The 27,676-nt window shown below is 45.9% G+C and overlaps 2 protein-coding genes across 4 annotated transcripts in view; one reads left to right on the top strand and one right to left on the bottom strand.

Moving 5' to 3' along the window:
* The window catches only part of LOC131665181 (beta-1-syntrophin), a 140,049-nt gene extending 133,146 nt beyond the window's left edge, over window positions 1-6,903 (top strand). For all 3 annotated transcript variants that reach the window (XM_058936887.1, XM_058936888.1, XM_058936886.1), the window contains exons 6-8: window positions 1,470-1,684; window positions 1,798-2,015; window positions 3,994-6,903. In XM_058936887.1, coding sequence (XP_058792870.1) covers window positions 1,470-1,684; window positions 1,798-2,015; window positions 3,994-4,086 — 526 coding nt within the window. In that variant the 3' untranslated portion in view covers window positions 4,087-6,903. The remainder of the gene's footprint in view (window positions 1-1,469; window positions 1,685-1,797; window positions 2,016-3,993) is intronic.
* A 3,277-nt stretch (window positions 6,904-10,180) lies between these two features.
* On the bottom strand, window positions 10,181-27,524 carry LOC131664978 (unconventional myosin-IXb). The gene is made up of 15 exons (XM_058936520.1): window positions 27,434-27,524; window positions 19,053-19,397; window positions 18,260-18,594; window positions 16,710-16,881; window positions 16,095-16,267; window positions 15,748-16,024; window positions 15,438-15,673; window positions 15,184-15,373; window positions 14,569-14,846; window positions 14,267-14,456; window positions 13,998-14,169; window positions 13,334-13,808; window positions 12,957-13,250; window positions 12,790-12,889; window positions 10,181-12,502 (listed from the first exon to the last, which is right to left on the bottom strand). The coding sequence occupies exons 1-15, from the start codon at window positions 27,522-27,524 to the stop codon at window positions 12,345-12,347; spliced, it is 3,486 nt and encodes a 1,161-aa protein (XP_058792503.1). The 3' UTR covers window positions 10,181-12,344.
* Window positions 27,525-27,676: the final 152 nt, after the last annotated feature.

Consider the following 27,676-nt stretch of genomic DNA (forward strand, 5'->3'; position numbering starts at 1 on the left):
TGCAGACTCGCTCCTCGTTCTAACTTGTTCAACTCTTGCATTATTTTTTTTTCTGCTGTTCTTTCTTCAATTCGACCGCGTTTATTTTATTCGCGTTGCTTTTATCTTTGAATGAGTCGTGAAAACACGATAAAACTGGTTTTATTGGATGATATAATTTCGACTTCCGAAATCTTCCGACAGCCCAGCTAGAGTCACCGAACAGTTCATGTAAGATGAATTTTAAAAATGAAAAACCGTTTTTGTCTAGATCGAGTTATCGTGCAAATGTTTTCTAATTTTTGATCAAGTTGGGTGAATGCCCTCGTACTTGCGATTTATGCTCACTCATAAATCTCGCAACAAACTGCTTCGGACCTCTTTTACGAAAATAATGGTCTTCTTTCTACATCGCAAACACTATTTAATCTCCGTAGAAAGCGCATAAAAGGCAAGATTACCTCTAATGAATCAATATTATGAATAAAAAGCAACAGTAAAACATTTTGATCGTGTCAGCAAATGGAAAGAAAGGAGCGCTCTATCCGCTGGACAGCGATGAAGCGCCTCCCGAGTGGATATAGCGCGCAAAGAGAAGACGGATATCGACAGCAGCGCTGATTTCGCAAACGCGCGCAGTCTATATTTCACGTATTTCACGAGGACTCGCCATTTATTCAGTGCCTCGATGCTCCTTTTTTGTTTTGTCAAGCCTCGCGCTTGTCGATTGCCTGCAAACGGCGTAAATATTCCATGTATCGCCGAGAGTTGCTCGCAGTTGCCGTCGTTGATTGATTGTTACCTTATCGATATCGCAACGATATATCGCGCCGATTTATCGACGCAAAAAGCTTGCACGACTGCTGCAGATAACTAATGCCAGGGACTAATTGTTAATCTTCATTTGGTCAATGCCTATTGACTGCTTCGCTTCGTTACTTTTGCTTTGTTCTCGCAATGATTGATCCGAAAAGAAGAATGAGCCTCGCGGAATAGATCGACCATTGTTGTCATTGTTCAAGATCAATGAGGAACAAGATAAATAACGAGATACTATCCAAGTAGCTCATCTTTTACCGAAATGGCGCCGCTACGGAATACTTTATAACAAAGCGTAGGACGCTCCCGCTTTCCCATAACGTCACACAGCACGACGCAATGATCCATCGACCCAAGCTGCATTGCTGTTGCTTTCTCGAAAGACCCCCCCCCCCCCCACCTCCGAAAATCGGCGAGCTTGGCCTAGCCGAAGGTCCATTTTTTCTACCGCGATCTGACGCGGAACGCGACTTATTCTCCTCCGAATCCTTTGGACATCGACGAGCGTTCGATCGCCAACTAAGAGCAAGGCTCGTTCCGATTTCGGCTCGACAGCTGCGGCTGCATTTCCGAACTGGCTTGGAAAGGTTCATCGATTGGCCGTCGGCTTCCGTTGCCAATATCACGACGTTATAAATAAAAAAAAGTAAAAAGGGATCGCTCCTCTACAGGCTAGTGTCGGTACCGGCCAAGCAGAGCGAGGCAGCGTCATCTGGCAACGGCGCGGCAAGTTACGCATCAACGTTTGCCGTGAGAGTCGGCACACCCGAGGGCGTCGTCACGCATAGCTTTCAAACGGAGACGAGGCGAGATCTGGCTGCCTGGGCAAGGGCTATCGTGCAAGGATGCCACGCAGCTGCGCACTCGCTCAGGGAGTACACCGTTCGTAAGTATCGCCTCCTGCGATTGCGCGGTCGCGTAACATTCCTCGCTCGGTGCACTGAAAGATGCCGGGCCAAACGACACAATCTCTCGAATCTCTCGTTACTTGCACTGCAGGCTGCTTGTGGCAAGGCAAGCCCTGCCAGTTGGTAGTGCACCACGAGGAAGGCTTTGCGCTGTACGCCGCCGGCGCGAGGGCAGTCGCGGGCAGCGGGCTCAGTCCGGGCTCGCTACCAGCGCCGCTCTGGCATAGGCCTTTCGACAAGCTACGGATGTCGGCTGACGACGGTGCCAGGTTGCTGTGGCTCGACTTCGTTGGCGATGACACGGAGATCGTAAGTTCATCGTAGACCTTTATCTCTTTTACGCCGTATACAGTCGTACCGAATGTACGTCAAAAGTTGTAGCCCAAGGAATATTCATTCGTGTACGAAAATTAAGTGATGATAATTTTAGCGATTTCGATAAATTCGAAAATAACCGTTTCTCCGTCATCCATCGATATGAAAGCTTTCGATTTTGCTAACCAAGTGAATTATGGATTCTTATGGACGCTTAAAAATTTATTCCCACGAGCAATATTCCAGGCTTCCGGGCGCTTGCGCAAGAAGGCGTCTAATTAAAAGGCCAATACATTTTCACGTGCACTGCTCATTGATACCCGATTCGTTTTGGCTTTGATCACTCGCGGAGTACTTTTGCGTATCGTTCGCCCGTTAAAAAGAGAACAAAGGCGAGGCAAACGCGTCCGCTGAAGAACAGGCTGGTGAGTGCGTTTCATGGGCCGGCAAAAAAGTCAACACGTTAATCGTACAGCGATGCGTCATCGTCGAAAGCTTTGATCAATTCGAATGGCATGTAGCGTTTACGCGGATACGAAAGCGCAACCCGTAAAACGCCTCTATTCTGTCAACATGCGCACTCGCGCTTGGCCGATACGCGAGGCGCAAACAGAAGCCCTCTATTAGGTTACGCCTGAGCGAATGATAATCTTCTAATGCTTCCAATGATCCGATCGTCGGAAGCGCCGGTGAGCTCTGTCGCTGCCTACCGCCTCCTCGGTTCGCGCTCCTATTTCTGCGCGTCTCGGCCAAATGGAAAATTCGACGCTTTGACGGGCCCTGGATTTTGCTTATCCGTCGCCGCGCCGCCAACGCCTGGCAAAAAGGATTCTTCCCGCAGATTCTAGACTTAGCGGTGGTTTTCTTACAACGAAAAAATAAATTGCTGTGACTAGACTGGATGAAATACATTGCCGATAACGTGAAAAAAATTTTTTTTTCCACTGCATCATGTTTATCTTTAATGTCGTTCAAATCCAAGTGGAAATCTCTCAAACAAATATTATCAATCGCAATCTCGTCTGACCATATCCAGTTTGTACCACTAAGTTATCAAGCGCTAAATAAAAACGTATTTTTTTATCTCGCGCTTCATTGAAACAAAAAAAAATATAATCCGTGCGAGCTTCCCACCACGGTCGTCGATCCTGCGTAGCGAAAAGCGTAAAGTTCGTTGACACATGCAGAAAGGATAGAATGAGTAGGGAGGAGAGAGAGAGAGAGAGAGAGAGAGAGAGAGAGAGAGAGAGAGAGAGAGATCCGGCATACGCGCGTAATTTTTTCCCATCGGCGTCATCGGCGCATCCCCTCGAGGCGTTGACGCTCGCAATCAAAGGGAAACTGCGCGCACGCGTGTAAAGCGAAATTTATTTTCCTTCCGAATAATACGTCTCGACGTTTTTCCACTTGGTCACATTTTGAGGCAAGCGAATCGCGTTAAAAAAGAAAAGACCGAAAGCGAGAGGAACGTGCGAATTCCTGTCGTGTACTTTTGTTCCGGAAAGCGTATTGCAAGGCGTATGGTATTTGAATGCTGAAACTGTTGGTGATGAATGTTCGTTAAGTAATGAAAAATTCTGTGAATTTTAATAGTATAACGTGCGAGAAGTAAATTTTATTTATTAAAACTTTTCAACATTTTAAAATCGCGTAAACGTGTAAAAATGTATTCTGCTGTGAATATAAATTTTATGATAGACGAGTATGGCTGAAGTACTGTGAGAATTCGTAGAGAAGAAAACAGCGCAGCGTTCGCTAAATTTGTAATTGGTCCATTAAAGTAGTTTCTTGCGCTATTGCATTTGACTTAACGAGTCAGCCGTCGTTATAAATTATAAAGCACCATCCATCATCGTAATGTACGCAAAAGTTGAAATGGTTTTGGAAAACAATGTTTACTCGAAATTGAAATGTATCGAGTGTTGTAGAAAAAAATGTGGGCGTCGAATGACATTGATATTGTTTGTTGCAGGAGTTGGACTTGGAAAGCTGCCCGAAGCCAATAGTATTCGTGCTTCACAACTTTTTGTCGGCCAAGATCCATCGGCTCGGTCTGAGTACATAGGGCTACGAGGGGGCCCCACAGGAGGTCCCCGATTTGCCACCTCACACCACGCGCTCCGTCACCAGTGTCTTTCTGCACTGACCGATGACTCGAGCGAGAGATGTCTATACGACATTGTGTACAAAATAACGCTGAACCCCTTTTTTCAACAGCAAGTGCAAATGATTAAGAATCAAGAAGAGGATCAGGGAGAGAATGAGGGAGAAAAACGAAAAAAAAAAAAAAAAAACGAATAATTTTATTTTTTTATTAATTTATGCATACGTTAGTTTTATCAAATAGGATTCAAATGCTCATTCCATTAGTACTATCGTCATTGTTATCACGATACTCTTAGCAAATCACTGAATTCAGTTTTGATCTTAGTTATAAGTTTGTATATCAAATTGGCATGGTGCAGAATTGTATAGACTCGAAGCAGCTGTTGAAGAGCCGAGGACTGTACGACAATAGCACCAAAAGCAAGCAAAAATGCAATACGTGTAAAAAAATAACGGCAACTTTTGTATATTCGCCATACAGTTTCTAATACGAATAATAGCAACACTTATAACTCAGATAGCTAATAAGAGTTGTCGGGGCGAACCTAATTCTGAAACGAGTATCCTCGTCTCGTAGATCGTACGGCAGAGTAAATCGTATTTGGAGCAGCAACAAGTGTCTTCGGTTCGATTAGCCATCGCTTATTTTAATAACATCGCGTGCGAGAGAGAAAACTTTTGGGTACAAAGTTTTTCAATAGTTGCGCGCGGAGGACGAACAAAAACAGTAAGAGGGAGAAAAAAGTATTACGCTCAGGGGGTTAATTGCTGCAATATTTGTAAGTGCTGCAAAAGTTCGGATGTTGGAAAGGCTGCTTTTCATAATTAACGGGCGCTTTCTACTTTGGAGGATTGCAAAAAGTTTTGCAAACAAGAAAAGCAGGAAAACCCAAGCATTGTTCTACTTTCTCAATTGACACATTTCTTTGATTAAACTTTATTAATTTCATAGAACGATGCAAAAGCTCAATTTTTTTGTTCTCTGGCTCATTTGTTTTTCCTTCTCGGTCGTATACTCGATTAGTTTTGATTCAATTCAATTCGAAACTTGTCTCTCGTGCAACTCTTTTCAGGAGAACATTAATTCACTTTTGAGGCATTGCACGGGAACGTTCAAGTGATTGCGTTCCGGTGTTTAAATATCTGACCAGCAGTGAAGTAGAAAAAATCTTATTGAAAAATCGATAGTTGGCTAAATTTGCCGAATGACGATAGTAAAGTAGTGCGGCCGTAACTGTCGGCGTAAAAGGCGAACAGAGGTGCGAAATAAAATCGATGGCGCGACGAACAAAAGAAGGAAAAGAGTCCTTGCGGCGCAAAGACAACTCGCAAAAATTGCTGAAAAGACGCGCGACACGTAAAAAAGAGAAAGACACCGCGCGACAATATTACGTGTCATAGTGGCCTCGTAAAGCGTTGTTCGCAATTAAAAATTTACGGCCTCCGCTCACTCCAAACAAATTCATATCTCCCTGCGCTCTCGCAATAATTAACGAGGAGCTGTCTTACTAAGTGGGCATACCAACGCAAGAAAACAGAAAGAATGTATAGGTGCATGAATATGAAGTTTCAGCCAAACGATTTTTATCGGTCGAGAGATTAACAATAATAATTATGCGACAAGTCCACGACTATATTCCACTTTGTTTACGACTTAGCTGTTGTAAGATGTTTCGCTCTGAGCTCGTGTACATAAACGTTTGCAACTGAAAGGATACAAGTTGCTTCTGAAGGTTTCTAGAAATATCGGTCGACTGTGTAAATTACGAGCTTCTCAATTTCACATAGACATTTTCATTCTTATATCCAATCAACTTTGCATATCCGAGGACAAACAGGAGGACAACACGCAGGTACTATTCACTACTAGATAGTATTAATGTAAATAGCGACATTTCGACAACAAATAAATGAATAATAAATAAATAAGTAAATAAATAAATTATGAAAATGACACACATCTCGTAACAAGTAAGAAAGTAAACTCTAGTAGGTACATTAAGATAAACCAATTTTTCAAGTGTTATCGAGGAACGTATCAAAATTAAATGATAAAACAATACGAAACATACGTTGATAAAAGTTTTTTATGTACTTTACGAATGTTTGTTGTTGATGTTTAAACCACGATTCATTTTATTAATCAAAAAGGAAGGACAAGAAGAGGACGTCAAGTAGTAGAACAGGAAAACACCTGTTATTGATTGTCAACACGAATTTATTTCTAGGTCATTTATTTCTGGCGATACTTCCAACCTTTTTATAAGATGTAACATACAATAAATATCTAAACTACTCCGCCCTCCTACGAAGAAGAAAGAAAAAGAACGAAATATCATCGAGAAATTCTCATAACCCATATCAACTCATATCATCATCGTCGTGATCGTAATCGAGAGCGACACGCGCATGTCCAGTAAAAAAACTACAAGTAAAAGTGTCTCGCTGTTTCGTAAATATGAAGCGAGGCTAAACGAAGTATGAGTGCGAATCATTGTATTTTTCTAATGATTTTGGCCTTTTGCGAGATAAGAGACAAAAGAAAATCATACACGACGTTCAAACGATTATACATATTATAAATAAGTAGCAGAAAATTAAATAACGAGAATGAGAAAGAAGACATAACGCGTGAGTGACACTAATAAGTAACGACTGTGTAGACGAAAGCCAGAAGTATAAATATGAATATATAAATAAATATATATGTATACATTGGAGGGTTCTTGAATTTCATTTTGCTAGATTATGAGAGTTAATGTATCTAAAAGTTACCAAATAAACACATGGTTAGAAAATTAAAAACATTCTCTTTAATTTATTTACAATCTGTACTTTTATTCGATACTATCTAGTTCTATTTAAAGTATTAGTAATTCCTCTCGCAGAAGTAACCATTCTATTAGTAGTCTTTAATAATTATTGATTTTTATTTTATTTTTTTTTTAGGATAATTGTGGACGAGGTGAAAAAATAATCAGACACAATTCAAAGAAACGATTACACATATATAACTACAACATATTTAACAATGCTTTCGCCAACTTTCAATTTATTTCTCAATAAAATGTATTAATTTGAAAAACGAGTCAATAACAGCCAATTAACAATAGCTGACAAGATGACAAACTTTTAAAAGATTTAATTACTTTTTTTTTTGTAAAAGTGCAACGAGGAAACGAAGAGTAGCTTTTCTTCTGAACAACAAGACAACGGCATTTTTGAAAATCCAATATGCATAATAATTCACAGATAAGAATCTACAAACACATATTGGGTAAACAAGAAACATACGTCGACTCGTCAAAAAAAAGTCGTAGTTCCAAATAAATCGATCAAATGCAACTCCGCATAGGTACAATATCCATCCGTTCGGCTATCGTGGACGAATGACGAATGCACTCGACAAAAGTCGCACGTTTCGCGATAACTTGTGCCCGTCCGCTAGCGACTTTTGTCATTTTTATCGCGAGAGTGGTCGTCGCGCTCACACTGCAAGCGAAACTTTGCTTATCTGGATGCTCTGGACTGGCAATCGAATCTCGCGCGCACTTTGATAAGTTTGGGAAGTATGAAGCTTTCGCTCTCGCATATACATATATACACGCGCGCACATGCGCGCGTACACACACACACACACACGCACACCCACACACACACACACATCTATATATATCGGAATGGGCCAACTTTGAAGAGTAATGGAGAACGGCCGCCGCTTTATTTTTCCGACGGGTTTAGCCTTGGACTTCTTCTCTTTCGTTTTTTTGTTTTCTCAAGGATAAGCGAGACGAAGAAGCTCTCGCGCGTATAGGCAAAGTTTGCGCCATCAAACTCCTAGCGTATATATATTTGCAGGCTCAAGACGGTTTCTCGAGTGGACGGACTTTCTCGACTTATTAGTTTTTCCCATGGGCACTTTTCTCAAAACTCTATCTGGCAAGAGTACATTACTTTTTCATCAACCTTAGATAATTGTGCGACGCACTTCCGCAACGATTCAATAACAACGCTGGAATCCTAGCGCCATTGTGAAAATGCCTGTGACCGATTGACAATGGATAAACTCGTAAACGCACAGTATGCCATTGGATCCGAAAACCATGGTGGCCGCCATTCGGAAAGCAATTCACTTTTGAATTTCTGTCGACAGAGCCGATGTGGACAAACGATCTCTTTATTCCACGAAACGAATGGATTATGTTTGCGGTCTGGCGTGAGCCATCAAAACAATCGATCGAAAAAAGTCGAATACACGCCATTGAATTACACGAGACTTCGCGAAGAGGCTTATAGATCGCAGTCACAGATTTTATTAGCACGTGGCGAGCAAACGATTGCCATTGCGCAGTGGATCACTGTGGCCGAATCGACATATTAGTGTGCAAATAGTCGATCCGTTTTATAAATAATTAGCAAAACGTCTCACGACGATGTGAAGCGAACAGTAGTGTGAATAATAGAGCACAACAGAGCATGCCGTTGCTGTTCCGTGATAGTCGGAGAAGAGCTTGCTTTTACCTTGTCCTTGTGTCATTCAGTCCACGAAATAAAACATAGAGATGTATTTGTAATAATGTAGAACGGGGAAAATGACAAACGAAAATACACACCCACAGATACGGTGGGTATAAATTACAAATATTGAAAAAGGGGAGGATGGATCGGAGGAAGGGCCGTCGTGACTCGTATAAAAGTTAGCTGGCTTTGATAAAATTCAGTTGGAAAGATAAGAGATGATTATTCGCTGTTACAATGTGATGGAGCCACACGAGAAATCGATATATTCATGAAATTTGATCGCTTGAGCAGCAGCGGCGAAATAACTTCATCCCACTGAAAGGTCGGTAGACTTAACGGTCCTTCTGTCGAGGCTTTAATGGCTGAACTGCGAGGATCGTAAAAGTACAGGTATGGCTGGTCGCGTAAAAAGAAGAGAAAAATCCGCCTGGCGACAAAGGTCCAGCGCAGGTGGGCCGCTTGAACTCTCGACCATCGCAGCCTTTGCAATAATTATTACAATCCGAAGAATGTGCGCGCGAGGGCTTTCTCATTGTTTGCGCGCGACAAACGAGCAGCACGATAAATTGCAATTACCGCTCGCGCGAAACGAAAGCAATGGAATTGAACTTATTTACGAGGCGCCGTCAATTCCGCGAGGATTAATGCGTCATTATATAGTGCTCGATTTTTTCTTCTTACTCGGCGTTGCAGCGTAACTCGACAATAATGCTCGGACATTATTACTTGGACGTGCATTATTGAATTTATGCTCGGCAGAATTTGCGCTGGCCGGCTAAATGAAAAATGAATAATTCGACAATGACAGACTGAAAATAAAAGGTAATTAACGATCTCGGCGCCGTTATTTGCCCGGGCGCACTGTGAATTTTCATTTGTCGGGGTTACCGGTACGTGTGCGCACACCTCGATTGCTTCGTCCGCGTTAGTTGCCGATTACCGGCGATCAGCAGTAACGAACGGTTATGCTCAGGCTTGTTCATTGGTCGGCCGTGTTGCTGCGGAACGTCCGCTTGCGAAGAAAGCGATTCCGCAATCGTCTCGTTAAAGCGATTCTTGAAAGCCGACTCGCAACAGCATCAAAGTCCACTTGGGCTTTCATAGTCGGCCGCTCATGAATTCCAATAGGCTAAACTCGGCCGAGAGCGCGCGAGCTTTTTGCTACCGCGCCGCTGCAAAGCTCACGCGGAACGGATGCCCGGCTATATGCCTCTATTCGAAGAAGAGGTCGTGTGTGTGCAGCGCGCCGAGAGAGCCAATGAAAGTTTTAAACGATCGACGCACAGTTTGACATTCGCATTCGTGTAGCACTTGGAGCGGCTGCGCGTGAAACGTGCACGTGTGCCGAGCTTTTCCGCGCGTCTCGCATTTGTCTTCCGCGCGCGCCACAACGAAATATCGAATGCAAGCGAGACACACAAGTAATAAATGTCCGCGGCGTGGCAAGCACTTCGGAATATCTTTCGCGCTTCAATTTTGACGCGTCCTCTCTTCTCCCTTTCCTTTTGCGCTGGTTTTGCCTCGTTGAAAGGCCAGTTCCAGGTTCCGCGGCAGGCTTTTTGGAAAAACGCGGACGGCCGAGCGCATCGGCGCCGACGCCAGTGACTCTCTCGGTCTCTCGCGATCGCGCGACAGACCTTCAATTTCTTGATAATCCTCGGGGCAACAGCAGCGGCGGCAGCCCCCGCGCGAATCCCTATTCCAGCAAGCGTCCTTTTGTCTGTGCGATGTCGGGTACGAAGGGAGAGACGAACTACCGGCGCAGCGAGCATTTCAATCGAATGGCGCGTTCCTTAGCTTTCGGCGCGCGTCTCGATCTAGCAGGCCACCCGCGCGCTCGCTCTTTCCCTTTTCGCCTTTTATTCCGGCGACGTAGCCTCTTTACCGATGTAAATTGAAAATGTTTCAACCGCGAGCGAATATAACGCCAACATTCCGCATTCCGTCGACTCCCTCCCTCTTCCTCGGCAGCGCAATCGCGACGATTTTATCACCCGTGACTTTTCTTCTTCGTCTGCCTTCCCAAACTCGCACTGCTGCTACTGCCGCTGTTGCCGCTGCTGCCGCTGCTACCGCTACCTTTTACGTCTCGCTGGCTTGGATTCTCGCCCGCGCGATTCCACGGATATTTCAAATTACAAACGAATAGTTCACTACGCTTGGTTTATCTGCAGTGTCAGTAAAAGTCCAAGAATCGAGGGAGCAATTAACTATGTTTTAGAATTGCATTGGCTCAGAGGAAGTGTGTTGGATTAGTAATTGAAAAAAAGCGAGGTGCTGCAGGGTTTTCGGTGATCGCTGAGCGCGGAAAAATCAGAAATGCATCTTCTTTGTTGTTTGCTTGCCGGACGAAAGCGGAGTGCTGCTAAGGTTAGGCGCGCTGCCTACTCGAAATGCCACTCGAGTCGTAGAGAGACGAGACGCCGAAAGGCTTGCCGATGTAAAAGGCCAGAAAGAACAAGGGAAAGGAAGGCGGTAGAAGGAGGGCGAAGAGCCCCGGGCTAATTCAAAGTTTTACGCCGGGCGTAGCCCTTGCGCGTGCGAATATTCTTGAAGCCGCGAGCCAGAGATAAGAGGAGTACGGCATTTAGTGCCCCGAGATTTTTCTCCATTCGCGAGCTGGGCTATTCGTGCGAGTTTACAGATCGCGCCTGCTTTCCTCTTCGGGAAAGTTAGATAGCGACTCGGCAGCCAGCTCTTTTCAAATCATTCGAGCGACAGGAATCAGTTGACTGTGCGTTCAGCACGCAGCACTAAGTGTAGTCTTTATTTGAAACAGAGACATTGGCGTTGGATAGTACGCCACACGGCTACGCAGAGCGAATAAACCGGATACGATCATAGCCTGGAATTATGTACAAGAGGGTAGCAGCGCCGAGGCTAATGCCGGCAGCACTGGCAGCGGCAGTAGTCGATCAATTGTAACAACAAGCTCGTCGCGCGGCAGATTAGGCGCCAAGCGCTGCATTGCACAGATATAACTTATACCTTATAATATCATTTATATTTTATATATGTATATACGTATACAGAAATTATATGTATGTATATCCCCATGTGGATTTCGCGTCGTTTCCTTTTTCATCTTCTTCTTCCTTAACGAATCGGAATTGGCACTAAGAATTCAATGTGAAACGCTCGCTTACGTGTGAATACTGATGTTTCGATACTTAAAATTACTTTGCTTTGCTTTCTTCCGTTAAAAGGGCTTCGGGAGAGCGTCCATTTTCTTTTCTTCCGGCAAAGTGCGTGGCACGAAATCGACTGTGCGCTGTGCGTTGATGTTGCATCAAGTACACTGCCGTGTATAATATAAGACTACGTAACGAGCACTAACAGGACGCTAACTGATCATCTCGTAAGACTAACAAGTAAAATGGAAGACAACGACACCATATATCTTTTATGATGACGCTTCGCGGGCAGAAAGCCACGCGAGACTATGGCAATATTAACGGCAGCGCGCGCTGGCGCAAACTTGGGCGTCGAGGGGGTGCCCTTTGTCTCGACGGCCTCGACGACCAAGCTGCGTTCGACGATACAAACTAGCGCTATTTATTTCGATCTTTGGTAAGTTGCCTTCTGTGCACTGGGTGGCGGGGGGAGAGGGGGTGGGCGAGGTTTTACCAACGATGGAAACGAGATTCGGCGCCGCGATATGCAGAAACGAACTAACGAATAGTGGATCGTTAGAATTTAGACGTTGATGTTGCATGGCTTCAATTCCATGAACTGATAAGGCACGTGAAGTGTGGTGCCGTTGTGCTCGACTAGCAGATGACCACGGCGTTGAGAGGCTCCGATTACCAAGACTGTCTCGCCTTTGAGCAGCACAACTTCGCCCTCGCCCTCTTCTGAAAATGAAAAGTGCGACCGCCGTGAAATATCCATTGATTTCAAAGTACTCAGAGCTACTGCGAGTTCCACGAGCCCACGAGCCCACGAGCCCACTGTTTATTCGTATTATTTGCACTGAAAGCGAAGCAATGACACGTGTTTGCGATACACTCCAATCAATTGAACGGTACGAGCAACTAGATTAATCAAACTGCCTCCAATCGGGATAATTGTATTTACTCAATATATATTCAATGAACGAATTGCCGTCGATGGCGATTGTAGGCTATTACTATTGGCTTACCGGGGAATGGAGTTTTCATCACTCTCGTCTGCGGGTAGCCCAATTTTGTATTTCCCGTGACGGTGTAGGACCTGCTCGGTGGGAGCGGCGGTGGTCGTTCCTAAAACCAAATTCCAAGGTGAGCGCCGACGCCAGCGTGCACGGCAAACGGACGAAAAATTACACACGAGATCGAGCCCGAAAAGCGTGCAGGTCTGCTGAATCATCTTGGGGTCGGCGCACTTTTCCGAGGGATCCGGCGGCGGTGTGCCCGCGATCGGTTGAGGCCTCGGCCTCGCGCTACTCCCATTGCTCGCGACGCTCCTCTGCAGCGTACCCAGCGATCCGATCGGCGCATTCGCCGGCGACGGTTGCTGCACGCTCGTCGTCAGTTGCTTCGGGCTCAGGCTCGATCTCACGAGACTGCGCTTCGAGCGGCGCAGCGTCCATCTTCGTCGTATTCGCCAGCCCCGCCAGCTCGCCTGCGCACGTCGTATCAAGTTCTTTCAAGGCTGTCGCCGCGATTGCGCGCTCGCCCCCAGCAGAGCGATCCCCTGTATGTCACCTGTATGTCGGTAGCCGCGCGGCTCCTTATGTCCGACCTCAAATTCTCGAGCTGCTGCCTGATGCCCTCGCTCAAGAAAATGTGCCTCTTGCCCAGCGCCCAACTGGTGCTCGCGTTGAAGCTGCTCTTGAGCTGCTGGGCGTTCTGCAGAATGAGCTTCGTGTCCTCGATCGCCTGCTCCTCGCTGCGCCTCAGCTGCTTGAACGGCGCGATCAGCCTGTACCTCGAGTTGAAGGCTTTGAAGCGCATGCGGTGAGGGTAACCGCCCGCCATGAGGTTCACTGTTTCCAAGACTTGCAGAGAGCGAATTTGACGCATGGCCACGTTGCGGTCGAACTGCATCGGCGTCTCGGTGGCGTTGCTGCGCACGCAGCGCACGAAATGCGGACGCGCGTGGACCAGAGTGCGAAGAAGATTGTCCAGGCGAGTGTGAAAATCCTGAGTCAAAGTCGAGATTGGCTCGTCTCCGTTCAACCTGTGACAATCAGAACGACGATAATTGCATCGCCAAGTGAATTCAATGAAACTCGTGTCGCGATGGAACTCAGCCCACGGAAATATGCGTTTCATCTTTCGAGGTGCGGCACATATCCATCGACCGTGAAACATTTCTCGAGAGCGCGCCTGAAATTCGCAGCTCGGCGACACTTGATATAACACTTACAAGTCGGTATGAGAAGTAGGAGAGATGCGAAAACTGACGCCCCTCGGCACTGTGTCACTCGCGTAAAGTGCCTTCAGCTCGCTACCAAAGAGATGAGTTGCGAAGCCAAAGTTGCACGTGTGTTTGTAGAAAACTGCCACTAGGTCATCCGGCACTACATCTTTATTCGTGTCTGAAGAAAGAGAGAAACAGAGAAACAGAGAGAGAGAGAGAGAGAGATTTTTAAAGCGTCGTCTCGATTGTGTTTTTGCTTGTAGCCCGCATCTTACCAAGAAAGTCGGAAGCGTCGTAGACTACACGACCTGCGAAGTGTTGTATTCCAAACGAACGACAATCCATCATTCTCGTCTCGAATAATCGTGGATTATGCTTGTGCTGAACTTTGACCTTTGACGCGTAATTCTCAGCTGTACCTCTGATCGAACACTCGACATCCAACATACTCAACAAACCCGTTCGCTAAAGAGTGCAAGGAACATCAATCGCAATCGAAGGAACGGAGTGACGAAGAGAGAGAGAGAGAGAGAGAGAGAGAGAGAGAGAGAGAGAACGGAAGGTGAGATTGGCGTACCAGCGAGGAGATGAGGTCGATGCAAGGCACGTTATCGACGTAATCGACTTCGACGTCGCACCTGATGCCCTCGTCGCGGCAGCTCTCGATCGAGCTCTTGAATATGTGGGTGTTGTAGAAGTGCTGCATCGTCTCGGCGCACAGATTGATGCACAGGTGCTCCAGTTGCGACGGCTTGGGATCCTCGAAGCCGAACATATCGAGGATCCCGATGAAACCGTCCGTCGCGTGACGGACTGCGTTGTTCAGCGCTGTCATGCTGCGCGAGCCGGTGCCACCTATGCAATATTGCTTTTCTCTTTTACGTTGCTCCAATCAAGTCGTACGTCAATTGGCGTTCATCGAGGAAAATTGAAATGGTTAACTTTCGGTGAAAAAGTCCTTTCGAATGAAAAGGCTCAGTCGAATTCCGAAGGTAATTGGACTCGCTTAAAATGCAATTGAGAAGTAACGAAATCTATTGGTTTGTACTTGAGTTGCTTTGCAATTACTACCTTTCTACTGTTCAGCACGCGAATAAGAGAATAAGATCCAACTCCAGTATGGATCAATACAGCAATTGAATTGTTCTCGGAAGAATTGTCAAAGATTAGTTAACTCAAAAGTGAGAAGTACCTGCGCCACTGCCAATCGTCGAGGCATGCTGGCTGGCAACCTCAGCTTGATTGTGCACTGATTCGTTAGAGTCCGACGACAGTGTGCCGAGTGTTGAGCCAAGCCTCTTCAAACTGTTCGCTCGTCTGACGATCGTGGCCACAGTTCGACAATACAACGCTTTTGCCAGCGAATCTCTCGTCATATTCGACTGTCGGCGAATAAATCATCTTATTTCCAACTGACAGCTGAGATTTACTTGCAAAAGTACTGACCATGTTGGCATCGCAGACAGATCTCACGAGCTGACCTCTAGCATTGTGCGTCCTCGAGGTGAGACCCCGCAGTAATGCAGACTTTGTGACACCGAGCAGCGCCGCAACAGAAGCGAGCTCATTATCACCGTTGACACTCACTTCAACGGTCAGGCCGTCGGCAAAGTTGACATTGCCGAGAATCAGTACAGCTGCCAGCACGCGTACTACATCGAGAAATGGGATACCCAGGACACCTGCGATTCGCAAAACGCACATCGCCGTCAAGTGCACATCTGCCGCAAGATGGAAAAATTGAAAAAAGCTGTACCTAAGCAAGCCTTCCAGGCTTGAAACCTCATCGCATCCTCCGCCTCGTCCTGCCTCGTATCCCCGTACTGCAGGTACTTCAAGTTCTTCACGTTGTATCCTTCGAGATTCAGCCTTACTCTCTCCTCGTGCGACAGACCGGCGAGCATCTGATAAAAAATGTGATAATTTTTCTCATTTGGTAATGGTCGAATGACTCTCGTCTGGTCCAAAAAATAACAGTGGATTTTGGTTCTGTACAACGCGCCGTCCGTCACTTGTACCTCGATAAAGTGACCCTGATTTGGACAAATAGAAAAAATTCAGTCATTGCTTTCATTGTCGCTCTTGAAAATATTCTTTACTTACGATTCTCGAGCTCTCCGAGTTGGTGGCAGTTTTAGCAGAGCCAAGCGACCGTAGCACAGTGAACGCCGCGGCAAGGTGTTTGAAGGCATCGGTTTCAGGCCCACCACCGGCGACGTCGAATAACTGACGCAGTAGTAACATTGACGCGTATGTCTTGCCGCTACCGCTCGTCCCTGTTTCAATTAAAACATCGTATGAAATGCATCCGAAATATTTGCTTTTCTGCATCGTTAATAAAACGATGCACGAGATTGCGCTTTAGTAAGTAGTCGGATAAATTATTCATGCATTTGTGTGCTCCATAACGTGCATCGTAAGGGATTGATTGTCAGCAAAATAATATTGATATCCGTTAAATTGTTTAAACTGAGAATGGCGCTGCTTCATTCCCGGAAATATAATTTCCGCAGTAAATATTGGAATTCTATTTTATTGATCCTGCACGGGAAATGGAATTCAACGGCAAAAAATTTTATTGGATTTTTCCTATCGTACTTTCATCAAAATTAAATAGCTTTAAAAAATGACAGTTTTTCAAAGCTCAAAATACAATTCTATAATATAATTCTCGAAGCAGAAAAATAACAATAAAAGTGTAGTCGCGATGAGACTCACCAGAAAGTATAATAGCCTGGGGATATCCAGTCTCGGATTGTTGCCTCACCGCCTCCTGTACAACCCTATTAAGATGAGACGTAAGCGGCATAGCCCTCGTGCTGGTCAAGGTAAGCGGGTTTCCCACATTCGTGTAGGGGTTCAGGCATACCAATATCGAACCAACGTTCGTCTGTAAAAACATAGAAAAAATTACATTACTTATCCGTGCCATTCACACGAGAGTGAATCACGATAAAGTTGCACGCGCGACACCTGAGGCACGTAACAGGTGTATGTGTCTGTGTGTGTGTGTATGCACGCGCGGGTGCGCACCAGTGTACGTGTGTTCTCAAATTCTCGTCCGTGGATCGTTGAAGCGACTCCGCCTCGTTTCGAAAGAGAGAGAGAGAGAGAGAGAGAGAGAGAGAGAGAGAGAGAGAGAGAGAGAATAAAACGAAGAGTATTATTTTCACGGGACAGGCTCCATTGTATATCTTTACGAGCTCTTGCAAGATCAAAGACCAGCTTGCCGTTTTACGCTGTAAACAAGCTCCAAGTGAAAGCCACCTTCGAATAAAAGAACGAGATATGAAAGGGAAATCGTCTAAGGTATATAAAATAGCGGATTTGTTTAGAAAATTTTGTTTTGCATCTAAGCAAGCAGGTAATAGTTTGCATTAACGCGCGTTATGGCTCCTCTTGAGATGCTGACGCTATCTTGCCTCCCCCCCCCCCCCCCCCACCCGATTCTCTAGTTGGATCCTGCTTGGGGCTTGTCCTGTGCGATGAAATCTTTAGTTGTTTGAAAAAAGCTATGTAAAAAACGATCTTTTCGAAAATCTCACTAACGAGCAGTCAACATTAAATGCCAATAATTTTCGAAAAATTTTAAATACATCTGCAAGTTTCAACATAGCGAATCATTCAGCATGGAAGCCCCCAGCATGTCGTATATCTCCCGCACACAGAGAGCGCAGAAAAGCACAGCACACCGGTTCAGCCCACGGAGCATCGCTTTGCTCCGATTGCATTCCACTGTGGGAGGAGAAAAAGGATGAGCAGGAAGGCAGAGAAGAGAGAAAACGAGCGAGAACGCGATGCTATGGGACGCGAGCGCGCGCGGTCACCAAAAAGATGAAGCCGGCCGGACAAGAGAGATGCATGGAAAGTAAACAGTGTGCCGAGGAGAATGGGTTTCACCGCCGGGTCAGATGAATAGATAGCTTATTTTTTGCCATGGGATATCGATTATTTACCTTTGGAGGATATATTTTAAAAGCTATTTTGATGGAAGGATTCGGTGATAGTTTTTAGATGAAAATTTTCATGTTAATATGAATTGACAATTTGGACTTTATAATTATTTAGATTGCACAGCAAAGCAGTCAGGCAATAAAGGCAATAACCAACTGCTGGAAGGCCTGTAATAAAAATAGTCGAACTCTAAAAATACCAACTTGTAAAGCGGCTCTCTTTTTGACTCTATAGAGAAATATTAGGACCGCGGATATAAAGCTTCGATTGACGTGCAATATCTCTCCAAATGAAAATAATTGCCAACAACTCACGTGATACTGATTGGTGCAAAATCGAGCTTGCAAGCACTTGAGCACAGCATCTTCCGTAAACGGTCCAGGCAAGTGAATCAAGTCCTCCAAAGTGGTAGTATTGACAGTGCCGGGAATCGGTGGCAAAGGTGCAGCTTTAGCCAGCATCGTTGGTATTCCATTTCTTAGCTGTTGACTGTGCTGCTGCTGCTGCTGCTGCTGTTGCTGCTGCTGCTGCTGTGACTGTTTCTTAATGTCGGCGATGACAGCCGGTTGTCGCACGCTACCCAGTGCCGTTACGCACGAGACTATGTTGTCGTCGGGTAGACTACGGTGACGTTTCGCTGGCTCCAGATCTGCGTGACAAAATGACATTTTTCTATTATAAAGGTTGTGGCAATCTTGGATTCTTGAGCTGATTTATCGATGAAAGCAGCACTCCGTAATCTATCACGTTTGTTTTGTCGTAGAAAATGTCACGAGAAAAAAAAAGAATGCTGCCGGATCAGTGATCGTTTGGCTCAAGGCGCTTATCTCGCCAAGCTAATCTAACGACTAAATAAATTATGCATGAGCTTATCGTATCGAATATGTTTTCTTATAAATGACGGATAAAAAGATAAATGTGTTGCAGGCGGAATCCCCACACAGTATTGTCATAGGGCTTGTTCGAGCTACGGATATATTAGCTTATAAAACTAATATATTGGAATAAAAGTAAGAAGCTAGCAACAGTTAACAGTACTTAATTCTCATTCGTATAAGTGTACTAAATGACTTGTCATCTGCCTAAGCTTCTTTCCAGTGGACTCACCAGCCATGAGGTGACTACTGGACCCATTAATCGCGCTGTTAGCTACAGGATGTTGCTGTTGATGCACAAGAGCCGAGGCAGTGAGAGTGTGCGCAGCCGCTGAAGAAGAAGCCGTGGAAGATGCGTGCTGTGGTGGCAGAGTGGTGCGCGGAGGGACGGCAGGTGCCGTCGGCGATTTCTCGTATTTCACGTTACTGTTGCCAGCACTTGGCGCTGGCGATGACGATGACGACTGCTGTTGCGGCTGTTGGCCGACGTGCAACCTATTGCGTAGCGTCACCAGCTCGGTGCTCAGGCTGCGAAGACGCTGCTGCAGATGTACCGCCTCGTTCGACGACGACGCATCTGCAACGAATACACTCGTCAGTCACGAATTGCAGTCTAATCAATGCAGTGTATCAAATAATAGACTTTTAACAACTGATCTCAATCGAACAAAAGAAACTCATTTGGAAATGACAATCTCCGCCAGCGGAAGTGAGAGAGAAGAAAAAACAGAGAGAACCTAGCTGGCCGAGTAAATAAATGAAAATTTATACGAGCCGTAGAAAAAGCTTTTTCTCTCTCTCTCTCTCTCTCTCTCTCTCTCTCTCTCTCTCTCTCTCTCTCTCTCTCTCTCTCTCTCTCTCTCTCTCTCTCTCTCTCTCTGTCAGTCTTTCTCCGTCAGTCCTTGTAGTAAGAGCCGTTTTCAAGGATCTCTCTCTCTCTCTCTCTCTAGGCTTCTCCCTCTTTCTTTGAGGATTGTATCTCGGATTAACGGGATCCAAAAGACGCCAAACAGCACAGTGCATCGGTTGGCTCGCTCGCTCACGCTTGGGATTGATGAAAAAAGAGCCGAGTCAGAGTTTCGAATTGCAAAATCCTTCGAGATTAGCCGGAGGGAAAACTCTTGCGGACTCGGACGAATTTACGAGGAGGGCTTTTTCTCCGTTCATCTACTTATGCGAGCAATGTTCGTTTCGTTTCTCGCACTAATGAATATTGCGCTTTATCTGATTGGAGTGCAGCCTGATCTTGTTGTAGGCAAGGAAAAGCGTATAATGGCAAATGAGCTGCGAGTTTGACGTGCTAAGCAATCATATCGAAACCTTTTAAATGACGCACAGAGCCCTAATAAAAATTACCGTTTGTCTGCTTCACTTGAACGAAGGGAAAACTTTGTTCAATGGATAGACTGACGGAAAGGCAAGACAAGCGATTACGTATCCGCATCCCGATAAACAATGCCGACCCAGACAACTACACTTTCGTTCTTTGAAACATCCATAAACATGGGCATCTCATCTATACACATGCAGATATCACACTCAATATGCAGCTCACAACCGCGAGTGTCGGCGCTAGCATTATAATTGAACGTAAATCTGGGCTATTCGAGTGGCGAGATTACTTAGGTTCTGTATACACGCGCGTGATGGCATCGCGCAGATACAGCCTCGATATAGAGTCTCGAAAGGCCTCGAGGGCGTTTCCCACGATTTCCGTAGCTAGCACGTGCCTCAAGCCGCTGATTAGAAACAATAGTCGCACGCTTGTGTGCTTTCTTGTGATAAAAACATACTCGTACTCTCTATTTCGCTCAAGATGTCGAAGCCTATTTGGATCGCTGCGAAAAAGAAAAAAAGGAGAGAGAAGAGAAGAGGAGAAAAGCAGAAGGGGAAGAGAGAATAAAGAAAAAAAGGAAGGAAGAGGAAAGAGAGAGATACACTAGATCGCGTGTTGAGCGACTTTCCAGAAAATTGGCTTGCCGTCGCTTATCCGTAGCGGGCAGCCCGATAATAAAATTCCACCCTGAAATCAGATCGTTTTACTGCTTGACATTCGTACAACAGTTGATTACATTGTCCATTATTCGCGGCGTCGGTCGCACAACCTTCCTGAGCCTTATTGACGAGTTCAGTGCCAATTGAGTTGTGCGAGTAGCGTCTTCGAAGTTGCGCGATTACGGATGGCGAATTTCAAAGAAATACCTGAAAAACAAGACTAGACTGCACTCACGGAAGCACATCAAAACAATACACACGAGCGATAATCATCGGACATAAGAAAACAGAAGGCTCGGTAGTAGTAGTAGTAGCAGCAGCAGCAGCAGCAGCAGCAGCAGCAGCCAGCAATCATACGCGCAAGAATGTTGCTGTCGCTAACGCTGAACAGGTTCTCTTGTAGGGGGCTGCTGCAAGTCTCACACGCGGGTGGCTGGGGCAGGTAGACCAAACTGGTTTTTTACCTCTCCGTGTGCAGGCGTCCGCCTGTGCGTGTGTTTGTAGTCTTGCGCACGCGCGCACACCTACATCGGCAGCAGTTTCTCTTTTGTTCGTTCCGTTGCCGAGAGTGAGAAATTATTTTGGAGAGGCAGCCACTGTAAGGATGCCGCCGATCAGGTGCATTTGTCATCGCTTAAGTGTTGCCGTTTTCTTTATGGCAATTAACAGACTTTCGAGGAAATTAAATAATATCGCCACGGACGTGTACGTACTGTGAGATTAGCTCCAATAAGTAACTGATTGATTCGTCAATTTCTGAAAAATTGACGCGACAAGCAGAATTTATCTTCTAAAAAATCAATTTCGATTTGTGTGAAAGCTCCATCCATCGTTCAAATGTGCAGTGCACTAAACCAGAGCTATTCAATTTTTTATGGATGACATTGATTGGAATCGTAGTATTTCGAAAATTACACTAGAAAATGATCAATTTATCGAATTGACTGAAATGCTATGTTTGACAATGTAATATTCGGTAGCTTAAAAAGTGAGAAAGCGTAAAGCGCGCATATTAATGTGGATCGCTGGAAAAGCGAGCTTATGCGAAAATAAAAATGTAGTTGGCCGATAGCCTGGTAAATCCGGCAATACGCTCGATCTGAAAGCTAACGAGTGAGGTCTCGCCGTGGCGTACGTATACACGTCGAAACAACAATCGTCGAGAAAGCGAGCTGGTCTATAGGCTTAGCAGCGTGCAAAGTACACTCGAGTTCAATGATCTCCTGGTCGGCGCCGTTCGCTTCGATACATACTTAAGCCTATATCGATTGGGATGAAGCAATCGCGTGGCTGCAGCTGAGCTCTCGACACCTGTAAAGTCGCGCGCGCGCGCGCGCGCGAAAAACAGGTGTTGGCGTTGCGAATTTCCGTGTGCTCAGCGATGTGATCCTTAAGCGAAGAGCCCGACGGCGAGCACGGCGGCTCGTGTGCGACGGAACAATCGGCAGGATGTGGTTCTTCTCACGGCAATCGTTTAATCGTTCGAGTGCCGCGAGGACACGCGATCATAGCGTGTAAAACACAAAAGGGACGACCTTAGGGGCGATCCCTTATCTTGCATTCGTTCCCCTTTCTTCGTCTGTGGCTCGAGGTTCGTTTTCTTTCGCTCGGCATTCCGACGTTCGGCAAGCTAGCCGAGAGCCGTGAAATCGCGCGCCAACCGATCGCCGTTAGTGGCATCTTCGATGTATATAATCTCTTGGCTCGGCGTACGTATCAACATAAGACGCTAATCTGGATATTACGAATTCATTAGCCGTTGCGAGGAAGCCAAGTCGACCCACGCTTCGGGCTCAATAATCTGGCAATATTAATGAAGCCGAAACACGCCAGGCGTACACAGACGCACGCAGCTCGATAAATCAAAGCTCAGACGCTAATATCCTCGGCGGAGTTTTATTAATAATAACCGAGACGCAAAGATAATTAACGAATGGCAAGCAGTCCCGTGGCTTCTACGCGTCGAACGGTCGCCTCTGACGATTCGCAGAAAGCACGCCCTGCTACACGCGTCTGTCGTATAATTACTCCTCGGAAGTGATTCACGCGCGGCAATTCAAAAGTAGAGCTCGCGCTCGCCTAAATTCTCTCTGGCTACAGGCGCCCGTGTGCGCAAACGGAGGGATCTGCATTACGAGCGCATGAATATGCTAATCCGTTGAGACGCCGTTCGCTCCCTGTAATTTTTCTTCGATAGGCTTCGCCGAGAAGGATGCTTAGCCGTGTGGCTAAGACGCACAGCTGCTCTACAGACGCCGCAATTGCTAAGTTTGCGTGCTTTGTCCAAACCAGCGACGACCTTGCAAATTCCAAATCTTTAAGTAGCCGGAACATTAGTCCATCGCTGCGGCAAAATTCGAAACGGACATCGAAATAAGGAGAGCAGCGCGCATGGGAGGAAATAGCCTGGAAAAAAAGTGGCGAGTTTCGGGCAATTTAATCTAAATTCCATATTCCTCTCTTTCATATTCTTTCGCCTATTCCCCGAGAGCTGTTGCGCGCGAGTCCCGTTTTCTCGTATTCGTCGTCGTCCTCCTCGCTACGCGCACATACAAGAGCAACAGTACTGCACATGCGGCTCGTAAGTTGCGGTCTAGACGAAAAATTCACAATTTCCCTTGGTCGCATGCTGTACCACATGCGCAACATGCCAGATCGTTCGAACAAGCCAGTGGACTCGCCGAAGGAATCGCCAAAGGCCAATAATCAATTGGCGAGCGTCAATATTTTAAAAGTTCGTCAATACTTCTAGAATAAAAGTGAGCAAGATTCAATATCTCATCGACTACAATAATCTGAAAATCCGTCTATTGGTTAAGAGCTGTTTCGCTTCTACGTCTCGAAGAAGAAGGCCATTGCCCCGTTGCACACTACGTATATAGAAATTCGACGGCTATGTGTGTGTGTATGTGTGTGAGTACTCGTGTACCCGCTCACCTCCGTAGAGAGAAAGAGAGAGAGAGAGAGAGAGAGATGCTGCCAGCAAGCTCGTCGTACATAAGTTAGCCCCTTTCACGCTCAGGACTTGTGCATTGTTGTTGACGTCTGGCCCGCGTTGCCGCTTGTCTCTAGCTTTACGCCAATTTTCAGCGACGACGTAGCAATGCTCATTTTTGGCAAGGAATAACTTGACGATGGACGGCTAATCAGTTTTTCGAAGGAAAAGGCACCAGTTTTCAATAGAATCGACAAGCCATTACGCGAGCACCAAAAAGATCGAGCAGGCACAGCATGGCAGCACAGCAACGCCGAGGAATCTCTCTGTCCCTGACCGCACGCGTCGAGTGCCTGAGAATGGCCGCGGCTCTCTCGTATACCTGGGCAAGATGTATGCGCGCGGCGCCGAGTAGTTCTGTTTTCTACGGGGGGCCGCTTTTTTTATCATTCTCGATCCTATCGAATTCGATCGCTGCGTAGAAATAGCCGCGCGGTCGGGCTGTAATTTGGAGTGCGTCAGCCGCCTGTAACGCTACTGTCATTCTTCGGAGCAGCTAGATGCGGCATTTACAGATCGTCGATCTGCTTTGACTTGTCAACGCTGCACATTTGGCACGCTTGCGATTGATTAAGCAACTGCTAGTTAAAAAAAGGCTGCTAAAAAACAAAGTACGCAAAGTTAAATAAAGCTGCTTTATACGCCTCAAGCTGACTAAACCGTCTCGCGAGCTTTTACTTTATAGCCCGTGCTATTGCCTCGTTTGGTACGTCTGCAGCGGCAGCAGATCTTTCTCTGATAATTATATAATGTTCAACGACAACATCGGGAAAGAAGAAAAGCATTGGATGTTTTACATTCGACGCCCATCCAAACATTTTTTCAACGATGTTTTCTTTCCTTTAGTCCCATTCACATGAATTTTTAATTGAATTACCCTCGCAAGCGAACCTTTAAACTTATGCAGCTTTGCCACAAATTTACCTAACTGTTCTTGCTTAAATTAAGTTGCAATAATTCGTCAAGTTTTCATTTGTTAATCCAAGTATGGATGGATTCCACGGATGATTAATTCGTCAACGTAGAATACAAATCATAATAACGAAGTCGCGTAGCGAATATTATTCGCAGTAATGCCAGAGTAATAAAGCGCGAGTGGTTATTGAATTTTAATACACGGACGTTTATCGTCGCGCGTAAATCTATAACGTAAATCAAATATATTTATCGTCGAATTTAATAAAAAAGAGGCCGAGGCTTTCCCAGTATCAATAACTCGGGGCAGTTGATCGCCCGAATCAAATGGCGCCTCATCAAAGAACTTTGCGCCGCGTAATAACAGCCTTGTGAAAGTGTTTACTCGACTTGGACGCCGCTGGACCTGAGAAAAGTATCTAAAACTCGAGCTTGCGCTCCTCAAAGTTGTTCTCGCGATGCTTTACAAGATTCTCGATTTTAGCGCCACGAGGCGATAAAGCTCAAAGCACTTCGATAAATCGACTACGTGCTCCGGGTAGATTAAATATTTTAAGGCCTATAGACTGTTTTTTCTTGCCCGTAAAAAAGAAGTAGCAATTATTTTCTATTTCCACCCCAACACCCTCCCGTTCGTTGTACGGAGTTTCGACAGTCGCGAGATTTATGTAACAACAAGTTTTCATTCGACTGCGCGTCTCGTGGACCGATTTCCAAGAGGTTTTTAAGCCAAAACAAAGAAAGAGCGAAAGAAAGATTTAAGGAAGCAAATCAAGTGTGACTTGTTCTTAATCGTGCAGAGAGACAGAAGGAAAAGCCATCGAAGCACTTGTCGAATTAGAAGATTATCCGAAGCATGATTGACCGAAGTGGATCAGCAGTACGCGTCGACCGGAGCGAGAGATGAACGGCTGCGAGCGACGCTTATCTATGAAACATTTGATGGATGGTCAAGGCGCGCAGAAATTGATTAGGCAGAGCAAAGTGGCACACCAACTGGCTGTTCCATATAATGCCGGATGGCAGGCCGGTGCTGTTGATCGGCGCCGAAAAATCCTCGCAAAAACGGCAAAAAGGCGGCGTGCCTCGATATCTTCGGAGAAGATAAATCGGCAAAACAGTTTTTCCAACGAGTCATCAATCACGCGACAAAGGACGCGGCTTTAGACTCGTTTTGCGCGCGCGGAATTCATCCCAGCCGCAATAGCTCGGCTTGCCTTCTACGCGAGAGGGCGCGCACCTTTTGTGGGCGAATAACTTTGAACGCCGATCCCAAGGATTCCGCCAAATTTGCTGGCTGCCTCGCGTATAATTCGATTTTGCGCGCCCGCGCGTCTGCGCGAGCTAGCGAGGCGTCCTGCTTTGCGTGCCCTGCATCTCGCGAGTTTAGTATGCAATTTTAGCGCGCATCCTTTTTGGATCTGTTTACCTGCCGAGATTGATTGGTTTGCGCGCGGGCGCATCGTCTTGCCTATCACTATTTTGGCTTTCCATGCGATCTCATAGCCAACGAATATTATGAATTTAAAGTAGATAAAGCAGTTTGTAGTTGAAAAAAAGAATGCTGCCGGAATAGCTGTCCAATGAAAAATCAGTAGCACGCTTGACGCGTCTACGCAAAAACATTTAAAACTCTAGTACTGGTTTTTTTATTTTTCGCGTATGCAGAAACGCAGAAACAACAAGAATTGAAAAATAACCTCCTTTCATCTACTTTTTTACAATTCCCCGTACCTGCTCTCTCTCTCTCTCTCTCTCTCTCTCTCTCTCTCTCTCTCTCTCTCTTTCTGTCTAGCAGCGTTCCTATACATTTAGCATGAAATGAAACTTTCTACAACAAAAAACCGTAAGCCTGTATTCCATCAGCAAGGATCTAGAAAAAAGGCGAAGATACAGAGGAGTTGAAAAGCAAACGTAGACTGTGTGTGGAAAGGAAAAACAAGAGCGAAACAAGCAAGCCTGGAGTAAGAGGTAACGATGCACAGAAATACGGAAGGTAAAAGGCTTAACGACGATTTCACGGATCGATTTCAGCGGCAAAGTATAATATCCCTCGCCCTACTGTTTTTCACGTTACTGCTCTTCTGCGCGTCGCTTTTTTTCAGAGCTCGCCAGTTTTGCTTCTGGAAAAGCCAACGGCATTACGTGCAGGATTTGTTTGCTCGGTTCATTCGAGGTCGAGATAAGGATCTGCGCGTACGTACCGATTTGTCGATCTCTGCCTTACCCACTCGGTGTCTTATTTTTTTGTGAATATTGCTCCATACGGTACTCGTTGGAGCATAACTTGGTCGCAATAGCGCAAAAACTCGCATCTCGCTGCATTCCTCGTACGGGCGAAACGCAGCGCGTATGCACTTGCCTCGCGGACGCGCGTCACCTGCTCGAAAAGCCATCACACTTGCAGCCTCGGTCGATCAACAGAACTATAAATAATCGCACTCAGCGAGATCCGTCTGGCATGAAGAAGAAAAAGAGGAAGAGAAATAAGAAGAAGAAGAAGCAGAAGCAGAAGAAGAAGAAGGAGAAGAAGAGGAGGAAGAGGGAGGACGAAAAGGAAACCTCCTTCGAATTCCAACGATGCCTCGAAAGGAGCCGCGCTCTCTCTCTCTCTCTCTCTCTCTCTCTCTGCTGGGCAGGTAGTAAAACCTGCCTGACGGCCAGAGAAAGAAGAGTACAGTCGGCGAGTCTGGACAGGTTAGGCGTACCTTGCAGCTTCTTCTCGGTCTCCCAGAACTTTTGCAGCTCGGTGAAGTACTTGTCCAAGATGAAGACCTTGGAGAGGCCCAAGGTGGCCATATCTCCGAGCTGCTCTCGATCTTCAGCGCTGATCGCACTCGCGCATGGTTCTCGCAACTCCTGCGCTTCGACTGCTACAGCTCACTCGCATAATCGACTACGGCACGTGTATGTTCGATAGCCCTCGTTGTCGAGCGCGAGAGGCAGCGAGA

Source organism: Phymastichus coffea, unplaced genomic scaffold, assembly GCF_024137745.1.
Source record: "Phymastichus coffea isolate CEN01 unplaced genomic scaffold, Cenicafe_Pcof_1.1 PCOF00047, whole genome shotgun sequence".
Classification (NCBI taxonomy): domain Eukaryota; kingdom Metazoa; phylum Arthropoda; class Insecta; order Hymenoptera; family Eulophidae; genus Phymastichus; species Phymastichus coffea.

What these genes read in the sequence shown, in the direction of transcription:
- LOC131664978 (XM_058936520.1), bottom strand. Translation starts at nt 27,524, where the DNA reads ATGGCCACCTTGGGCCTCTCCAAGGTCTTCATCTTGGACAAGTACTTC. An exon ending in TCGACCTCATCTCCTCGCTG is followed by an intron (nt 14,457 to 14,568) that starts GTACGCCAATCT and finishes TGCACTCTTTAG; the next exon opens with CGAACGGGTTTGTTGAGTAT. An exon ending in CGCTTTTCGGGCTCGATCTC is followed by an intron (nt 12,890 to 12,956) that starts GTGTGTAATTTT and finishes ATTTGGTTTTAG; the next exon opens with GAACGACCACCGCCGCTCCC.